This window comes from Nicotiana tabacum, chromosome 8 (assembly GCF_000715075.1).
Source record: "Nicotiana tabacum cultivar K326 chromosome 8, ASM71507v2, whole genome shotgun sequence".
Taxonomy (NCBI): Eukaryota; Viridiplantae; Streptophyta; class Magnoliopsida; order Solanales; family Solanaceae; genus Nicotiana; species Nicotiana tabacum.
This window is the reverse complement of record NC_134087.1, coordinates 202,461,679-202,472,381: the sequence shown is the minus strand read 5'-3', so window position 1 is coordinate 202,472,381 and position 10,703 is coordinate 202,461,679. Positions and strand designations below refer to the sequence as shown.

Below are 10,703 nucleotides of genomic sequence, written 5' to 3'. Positions count from 1 at the left end.
AGGCCCATTAATATTCTATTTTCTACAAGTGGGCCAAAATGAAGATCTGAAATCCAATTCTTGCTTCATATAGTGCTGCGTCCTTCTTTCCAACAAAGCCCACATAGAGCTATTGCATTACTCTATGGGCTTTTAACGTCGTATATCCCTCTATAGATCTCTTTACTCGCTATGCCTTGATTATGAAAGTTTATTGTATACTCATAAAGAAATTACGTGGCATACCTTTAGAGAATTTTATGCGTGTAACATCCACTATTAGTAAGGGGATAATATCCCTTAAATGTGGCCTTAATTAATGAAACATGTACTTAGTGAATTTCGAGATTCACATCTCTCCAAAGTAAACAATATTCCTATTTTCAACAAGAACTTCATCTATGATATTATATACTATATACCTTCAAATCTTCCCATATATTCTGAACATACCACATATTCTAATTTGCAATGCAATTCAAATCAAATATATCACAATATTCTAATGACAAATATAATATCTAAATCAAGCCTATCACAGTATTCTAATTTAGAATATATTATTCAAATTAAATATACAATAATATTTTAATTTATAATACATTATTCAAATACTATAATATTCTAATTTGAAATACAATATTCAAACTAGATATACAATAATATTCTAATTTAGAATACAATATTCAAACCGAACATACTATAATATTCTAATTTGGAATACAATATTCAAATAATATTTTAATTTAGAATATAATATACAAACCAAATATTCTATAATTTTCTAATTTAAAAATCTAGTTTGAATATTGTATTCCAAATTAGAATATTGAAGTGTATTTAATTTGAATATTATATTCAAAACTAAAATATTATCGTATGTTTGATTTGAAAATTGTACTGCAAGTTAGAATATTGTGTTTTGTTCGATTTGAATATTGTAGAATATAATTCAAATTTACATTAGGTAAATTCACTAAAGTTTCTCTATTTCAGGAGTTCGAACTCGAAACGTTTAGTTAAAGATAAGGGAATGCAGATCATACCCATAGCCCTCAACTATAACCTCCGGTTAAAGATGAACGGATGCAGATCATACCAAAATTATAGGCGGAGCCACAATGTCAGCTACGAATTCGGCTGAACCAGTAGCTTTGGTTCAAATCATATATTTATTTTAAAATTTTCATTAAATATGTACAAATTATTAATTTAGAACCCAAAAACTTAAACGGATTAGGATCCCGAACCCATAATCTTAAAATTCTGGTTCCGCCTCTGACTACAATGCCCTTAAACTATAGTAGTTGACTTTTAAGTTCGAAGTAAAATTCAAGATTGGAAAACCCCAAAAAAAGTTAAACGAGAAAAATGTACATTTTGATTTTTCAAGGAAGAAGCCTCATAATAGAAAAGGTTACTTTCTTTGACCATAAAAAATTCCAACCAATATATTCTGATTTTCTTGTATTACAAAAGAAGGACTCAAAAAGCTTTCTTGTTATATTTTTTTCAAACCAAAAAGTATAGTATCAAATTTTCCAATATTTGACTTAATCAAATATTAATTCGTGGGGTTCAAACTTGAAACTTACGAAGGTTATAAAAATCAAACCACAACTCCATTTCTTTTCTTTGAATATTACAATTGTTTGAGTTGAATATTGTATTTTTCATTAACATATTGTGGTGTATTGGTTTGAATAGAATATTCTAGTATTTTATTTTAGTTTAGATATTATATCCCTAATTAGAATATTTTTTCACCTTATTTTGTTTTTTCTTTTGATTACATAGTGAAAGAAAAGAAAAAGATTATGAAAGACTTCATAGAGAAATTACTGGGGTTTGGACTTTTTGGTGAACAAGTATAATCTCAATTCCTTAAAACATGGGATGATGGAGTATTTTAAGGGATTTATTAAGTTGGAGTGAGAGATAATTTAGTTCCTTAAAAGGTGAGATTTATCTAATAGCATATAATGATATTAAAAATTTTAAAAGTAATAAACTTTTATAAAGTAGGTATACAAGATAAAATAAATATTTCAAAGATATATGGAGTTAACTAGCATTTCCACTCGATATACCGTGTAGATTATATTTCATGATGGTTTAGCATTACTCATTAGTAATTAGCAATCTAAGAACCCATGATTTAGATATGGGCCTTGATAAAAGTGTGAAGGAAAAGTATATTTAGTAAAAATACCACGGGCTAGCCAGTTTTCGGATTGGTCGTTCAAAAATAGTCATCGTTTGCAAAGTCATTGAGGAACTAGACGCAATTGCTGCAATATAAAAAGTTCCAGCATAATATACTGGAGATTGGTGCATCTATGTATGAACTTCCAACATATTATGCTGGAATACCAACACGCGGAAAGTTCCAATATAATATATTGGAGATTGGAGCGCCTATGTATAAACTTCCAGCATATTATGCTGGACCGGTATATTATACTGGAACTCCAGTAAATTATGCTGGAGTTCCAGTATACTTATGCTGGAACTCCATTATAATATGCTGGAGTTCCAGTATACTTATGCTGGAACTTCAGTATATTATGCTGAAGTATTTTTTGGATTTTGAACAGTATTTTTTGTTCAGATTTATCTTTACATGAAAAGTGGCTAAATTTCGATTACTTTTTAAATTGTGGCTATTTTTGTGACCATTTATAAATCTGGCTATTTTTAAATTTCTCCTGTATATTTAAGCTCATTAGGGGTCCTTCAATTTTAACTTTAGATCATTTAAAAGATTTGGGAGAAGAGCCATGGAGAAGGCATCTCCGTCATTTTAGTATTTATCCCATGTTTAGTAATCCGGGGATTATTATCATATCCTCAATGTGAGATAGAATAATTTTACAATTGTAGTATTAAATTCTGGAATTGCTAATTCGGATTCGAATATTCGACCAAATACAGAATAAATTAATCTCTGGCCCATGATGGAGGGCGAGTTGATAAGGGCGGGTGAAGCATGACTGACAAACTTCTAGGCTGACAAGCTTTTGAAGAAGGGGTGCACATGTCACCTTAGGCAAATCCCACATCAGAATGGGTGAAAAGTTGTCACGACCCTAAATTCAATCCTGTCATGATGGCACCTATCGATGGTACTAGGCTAGCCGACTATCACAATACTTCAATAATTCATTAAATGATAAGCCAAAAACCTTTTTATAACAGGATTTTCATAAAATAAGTACGAGTTAAACTCAATATAGAAATACTGAACGGAAGCCCCAAACATCGGGGTGTCACTAAATCATGAGCATCTAATAGAACTGGTCCGACAATAACAAGATTTAACATAGTCTGAAATCCAAAATACAACTCAAGAAAGATAGGGAAGAAGAAAAGCAAGGCTGCGAACGCCGGACAGCTACCTCGCTATCTCTAAACTGCTGCGAGGACTATCAACAACCTCTCCGATCAACTACTCCTGGATCTGCACACGAGGCGTAGGGATTAACGTGAGTACACCAACTCAGTAAGTAACAGAAAAAAATAGGGAACTGAGAAGTAGTGACGAGCTATGCAGATACAGTTTATTTTCATAAAAATTCGGTAAAGTGTAGGCACGCTTTCAGTTCAGAGTTTAAGTCAAATCAGTTGATTTAAATCAAGTTCAAGTAGAGTCAGATAAATTATCTTTCAACAGTTTTCAAAGCAAGATTATAAGGCAACTATGTGCAATAATGATGAAATCATATACTGCGCCTCGGGCAATCATCACTCAGTCCTCTCAATCACTCCAACCTCACAATCACTCATTCCTCACAATCGCTCAGCACTCGGCACCCGCACTTAGTAGGTACCTGCGCTCACTGGGGGTGTGCAGACTCCAGAGGGGCTCCTTCAGCTCAAGCGCTATAACAAGCCAATTATGGCATAAATCAATAAAATCTGTTGCGGCGTGCAAACCGATCCCATAAATATCTTCACAATCAGGTCCTCGGCCTCACTCAGTCATCAATCTCTCCAGTATCTCGGGCTCTCAGATATCAGAAAAAATATCAATCCAAACAACAATAACATGAGGCATCGAATAGAATTACAGAGACTGAGATATGATATGCGAGTAAAAACTATGACTAAATACAATTAGCATTTAAAAGGCAATTCAACATGTAACGCAGCCCCTATGGGGCCCAACAGTGCCAACATATAATACAAACATGGTTATAACATGATTTACAATTAATTTTCCATAACACATAGAGGGCATATAACTAACAACATGTTGTTCAACTTTATAGTTTCTACGGGACGGATCAAGTCACAATCCTCTCGGTGCACACCCACACACCCATCACCTAGCATGTGTGTCACCTCCCAAAATAATCACATAATATCAAATCTGGAGTTTCATACCCTCATTACTAGATTTACAACTGTTACTTACCTCAATCCGAGGAAAATCCTACTCCGCAATGTCTTTGCCTCTCGAATCGACCTCTGAGCATCCCGAATCTTGCCACAAGCAACACAATATGATTAATATAGTCTAAAGGAACTAATTTCACAAGAAAAATGCCAAATTATAACCAAAATCCAAAATCGACTCAAACCCGGCCTCCGGGCCCACGTCTCGAAATCCAACCAAAGTCACAAAACCCGAAAGCCCATTCACTCACGAGTCTAACCATACTAATTTCATCAAAATCCAACATCATTTGCCCCTCCAAATCCCAAAAACTCACTCTCCAATTCTCAAGCTCTAACCTCCTAGATTCCACCTCAAAAGTTCACCAACTAGGTGTAAAATCAGTGGGGAAACACCATTATTGAACATAGACAAGCATAAGGAACTCACCTCAGTAATTGCTTTGAAATTCCTCTTAAAAACCCCTAAAATCCGAGCTCAAAGATGTGAAAATGGGGAAAAATACCGAAGAGTTCTATTTATACCTTCTGCCCAGTAAAACCGCATTTGCGGGAATTCCATCGCAGGTGCGGATCCCACTTACTCTCCCAAAATCTGCATTTGCGCCCCTTCTCGCTTCTGCGATCCTTTCTTCCCAGGCCCTTTTCTGCATCTGCGATTCCGCATATGCATTCCTAATCTCGCACCTGCGCTTCCAGTCCACCTCAGCCTTGCCCGCATTTGCGAGCTCCTCTTCGTTTCTGCAGGGCCGCAGGTGCGAAAATACCATAACCAGCATCTTCAGCTGACACGTCTCATAACATTGTTCGAACTTAGTTGAATCTTCGAATCACTCAAAACAACACCAAAACACTAAATTACACTCGGATTCAAGCCTAAGAACTTCTAAACTTTCAAATTCCACAAACGATGCCGAAACCCACTAAACCCCGTCCGAATGGCCGCAAAGTTTGCACAAAAGTCAAAAATGACACCACGAATCTACTTCAACTTCCGAAATTCCATTCCGACCCTGATATCAAAATTTTCACTGCCGATCAAAATCACCAAAATTTTAACTTTCGTCAATTCAAGCCTAATTCTACCACGGGTCTCCAAATCACATTCCGGACGCGCTCCCAAGTCCAAAATCACCTAACGGAGCTAATGGGACCATCAAAATTCAACTCTGAGGCCGTTTACAAATAAGTCGACATCCAGTCAACTTTTCCAACTTAAGCTTTCACATAAGAGACTAAGTGTCTCAATTCACTCCAAAATCGGACCCGAACCAACTAATCCGATATATCATAATACAACTGTAGAACACAAAAGAAGTAGGGAATGGGGGAACGGGGCTATAACTCTCGAAACGATAGGTCGGGTCGTTACAAAAGTAAAGAGCTTTATAGGACATGACAAAGTTCACACGGTATGCGCGCTTTTAGAATTCGTTGTGGTGTAGCCCGAAAGAAAAATTCCGTACGAGTCTAGGCCCAAAGGGACAATACGTACCATGGGCTTGAGTCGAGACTTAAATTTTTCACATGAAATGCACCTTTACATTACAACTTATATTTTTTTTTAAATATATTTTAAATATTTTTTTCTAATTTTTTTTAACGAAAATCATCTTGCAGTCGAAACCTTTCTAATTGCAAGTGAAATCTTGAAAATTTTACATGAAATACACCCTTAGAACCACAACTTGGACTTAAAATTCTTTTTTTCCTTCAAAATTTGTTCTCAATTTCACGAGCAGACGTCAAACCTGTAAACTGAAACATTTTTATTTGCAGGTGAAATCTACAACCAGACATAACCTACATTTCCTTGATGCTTTGACCCAAAAAAGAACAGAAGAATTTAAATTAACAATATCACAAAAAATAAAATACACTAATAATTAAACCGAACAAGACAGGAATTTTGTCAGAACCCAATAATTTTGGCCCAAACACTGTATCGTGTCAAAAATTTACTTAAAATATATAGACAATTTATTTAGAACTCATCAAATTATTTTTTACTAAAATTATGAATCCATAAACTCAAAATTCAAACTTCGTCTCCCATCGCACATACTAGAAGTGTTTATTTTCCCACAAGTCACAAGTGATACCAGAAGTTGACAAATAAATTCAAACAAATATGTTTGCCATATGATGTTGAAAGTTATCTTATTCTCAGCCAAAAATAATAAACTTCTATCCAATCATTAACATTTTGAATTTTGAAACCAACTACCATGAATTTTGGCGTAGTGACAAACAAACTTGTCCTATTTTCAAAAATATATGAAACTGACTTTACCCATAATTTGAGGAATTATTTATGCATCTTATTAACAAACATTTGATTCTTTCACGTAAAAGACAAGAAGTGGCATTGGCATTTGTGTTCTAAAATACTTATATTGACTTCATTTAGAAACAAAGCATTTTACTTTTGAATTAACTTTTTTTTAATTATAGTTTCTAGTCAACTTATATTTGTTTGTTTTAGAATTTTTTTGAAATCTATTCAAATCTCTACATACAAAAATAAAAATCCTTAGAAAGATTTGACATTTAAAAAAAAAACTGTAATGTGCCACAAAACTGACCCCGTCCTGTCACAAGTTGAATTATTGTATTGCTATTTCATACTTATAGTAAGAGTGTTGTTTCATATTTTTAGTTGGTAAAACACTTTCACTTACAACCGCTAAGTTCTAGACTCGAGTTACGCTGGAGGAGAAGTGTGAAAATACTATAAATCCTTCTAAATTGGGAGGGAATTTTTTTTAAAAAAAATATTACTATTTGTTGGTTTTTTCATTTTTTTTATTTTGATTATCTTATTTTTATGGTTGTGATTACTATTTCTCTTTTCATGGCTTCTTCAGTACCGTATTTCTTTTTAAAAAATGTTGTGATTACACTTTTCTTGAGCCTCTATCGAAAATAGCTTTTCTGTCTTTATAAGATAGAGGTTATGTTTTCGTACACAACATTCTTCTCAAATTCTATTTGTGGAATTACACTGGGTATATTGTTGTTATTGTTTGGTTTATATAACTTAAATCCATGTGTCATATGAGGATTTGATACATCAAATTGCACTAATATTCCTCAATACGAGAGTATAGTGGCTTGGCCAGTCAAAATCTAGTAACAATAGCTATTATTAATCAAAGGAAATGATTGTTCACATGATTAGTCGTTAAATAAAACAAGCTTTAGATTAATAATTACAATTATTACTAATACTAAAAATCAACCTCGAAAACTTGTTCAATGCAATCTTAAATCACATCATGCCTATAACTTTACATACATTCCCTTTTGTTCTATCTCTATCAACTATTCTCTTTCTAGGTTAACCACAAAATATAGCCTTTAAAAAAGTGCTATATTTGGAATATTTTTTTGTCTTGAAACTTTCATCATTTTGAATAGTCTCTTTCACTTTCTTGCAATCTTGTGAACTCTGTTGAATTTCCAAGTTTACCCATAATAGTATTCTTGAAATTGATTTTGTCTTGAGCTTGTGAACATGACCTTTGCATTTTTACACCACTTAAAGAAGCCCTTGATTCCATCATTTCATTTAATGACACTTTTTTCATCTTAGGACCAATTACATGCTCTAGCCTTTGTTTTGGAGCACTTTGGGACCTTAATTTAGCCTTAAATGATTGTGTTTTAGCCATGTAATTAGGATAATAATAATTATTATTATTGTCATAATAATAATTATTATTCCTAAAATAATAGCTTTCCCCACACACACTTTTGGCTGGTGTAATTGGCGTGTTAGAACCACAAGAATTTGCAAACCTTGGTGTACTTTGGGCTGTTATGGCTAAATCTGCAAATTCTGGCATTGGTTTGAAAGAATCATCACAAGAATCAGAAGAAACCCAAGTGTTTGTTCTTCTGGATCTTGATTTTGGTCTTCCAGTGTCCATTTCCACAATTTTTGCACTTTCTTCACTTGCATTTATGTTATTAGCCTCAAATGATGCAGATAGCCTTCTGCTATGACTTTGCATTGTATGGCCACTTCTTGATTCCTCAAAACGTTCCTACAAATTAAGTCGGAAGTTAGAGGCAGATCTAGGACGTGTTCTGCACGTTCAACAATATATAAAAAGGACAGTTTGGGGCACAAAGTTAAGCTTTCCGTATTCACGCAAGAATCCGGAGAAGAGCTGCACCTCAAAAGGGTGTGATGTAGGCAACCTATCCTGATACAAGTATTGCTGGCTGATTCCACGTTTAACGATATATACATACACAAAAAAGAATTTATTGTAAAGTATACAAACATATAATAAGATTTTATAATCATTCAGAACTCACTAATTCGAGATTCTGAATTCGTTGTATGTTAACAATATTAAAGGGCAGCACGATGCATTAAGCTTCCGCTATGCGCGGGTTCGGGAAAGTGCCGGACTACACGAGTCTATTGTACGCAACCTCACCCTGCATTTCTGCAAGAGGTTGTTTTCATAGCTCGAACCCGTGACTTTTTGGTCATTAGACAACAACTTTACCAGTTTACCCGTATGTTAACAACATTAAATTTTTAAAAAGTTAAATTAAGGGACTTACAATTGATTTTCTGGCTTGAAATTGGGGATGAGAATTTTGATTATTTATGAAGAAACCTCCTCGAGATTTTTGGGCACGAACACTAGCTTGTGCTCTCATTAAAGCTTGCATACTATGAAGTGTAGCAGTGGCTTGCTTTCTTACCAAATAACCCCTAACCAATGCTTGTAGTTTCACTAATCCTTTTAATGCTCTCAATGCCTTTCTTGCCTGTTTCACATTTAAACAACAAAAATTCATTAAAAAAAAATTATCAGAAAATCAGACAGACATAATATAATTAAGTAATAAAAATTATTATGTCTCTAACGACTAAAACTTTTAAATAGGATGGTCATAACACTACTAAAAAAATTGAAATTAGGTATGAAGTTCGTCGCCAATGATTTGTCGCTATATTGCTCGTAGCTAATAAATTTTTTTGATAATTTATCGCTAATAGTGCTAGATTTCGTTGTTTAGCTATTAAATTTATCTGTCGCTAATTTCTGTTTTTAGTAGAGTAAAATTCAATATGATATTACAACAGATAAAGATTCTAAATACCCGAAAAGTAAAAAATATTTTTAGGTATTTGACCAATAAAAAGAATTAAGACGGATAACACCACTATAAGAGGTCGTTTTGTAAACGGGATAAGGATACCAAGTTTTAGTATAAAATTTAAAATTATATTTATTTCATATTTAGTTGTGCACATTAGCTAATATCGGGATAAATTTTATATCAAAATCTTGATAATAGCTATGTTATATACAATGTGAAATTCTAATCTCCGAATTATAATTCCAGGATTATAATACTTGAAAACCAAACGACCCCTAAGTACTTTAATTAAAAATACAAAGGCTACCATATTAATGAGTTACATTAAATAAAGAGGTAGTACTATAGTATGAACATATGATTAAGCAATTATTATGAGATTTTGTAAGTACCAAGAATCCACGGAAGACGGTTTGAATCTTAGTAGCAGCCCACTTTTCACGGCCAAACACGGCAGTGTTTCTGCTTTGACTAGTTAATCTAACCACTGCCACCGCCGCTTGCGCGGCGGCGACAGCAGCATCAGCTGCAGCAGCGGTGGCTGCTGCCACTGCAATTGCATGTTTGCTTTGTTCCTTATCAGAATCTTGACCATAAAAAGAACTTAACCACGCAGCTTCAGCAGGTGTAATATTTGGTGGTATAGTGGTGGGGTTGTGACACAATCCTCCTGCAGCGGCGGAGATAGCGGTGGCAGTGGCGGTGACGGTGGCGGTGGTGGTGTCTCTACCTGAATGGCCAAAACATGTAGTACTAATTCTGTCCTTTTCTTCAGTTTCTTTGTGGTTATTCTCTAATTTTCTTATCCCAAACAACCCCTTCAACCACCTTATTGCTTTGCCCATTTTTTGAAGAGTTTGTGTTTTGTGGGTGAGGTGGGGGTGGAGGTGGGGTGAGAAGGGGGGTGGGGGTGAAGGAAGGAAGGAGGGAGAAGACAATGGAAATTAACTAAGGGAAAAAGATATAACGGAAAGGCTTTTAAAAGAGTGAAAATGAGAGGGAGAGAAAATCCAGGATTTTGCCATATGGTTGAAAAGTTGTCATATAAAGAACTGCAAAAGGAAGAAAAAAGGTAGTAGTATGAAAATGAAGTTCAAACCTATTCACATATTTCAATGTCTATAAGCTAGTTTTTGGCCATAGATTACCAAATCTATTTTACAAAATTTGATTTGGGTGAAGCTTGATTTGAAGATAAA

General features: G+C 34.2%; 1 protein-coding gene across 1 annotated transcript; it reads right to left on the bottom strand.

The window, feature by feature from the left end:
- Window positions 1–7,561: 7,561 nt before the first annotated feature.
- Window positions 7,562–10,486, bottom strand: LOC107789710 (protein IQ-domain 26-like). Its single transcript, XM_016611565.2, has 3 exons — window positions 9,897–10,486; window positions 8,959–9,168; window positions 7,562–8,426 (listed from the first exon to the last, which is right to left on the bottom strand). Exons 1-3 carry the CDS (start codon window positions 10,347–10,349, stop codon window positions 7,785–7,787), a joined length of 1,305 nt encoding a protein of 434 aa, XP_016467051.1. The 5' UTR covers window positions 10,350–10,486; the 3' UTR covers window positions 7,562–7,784.
- Between the last annotated feature and the right edge of the window lie 217 nt (window positions 10,487–10,703).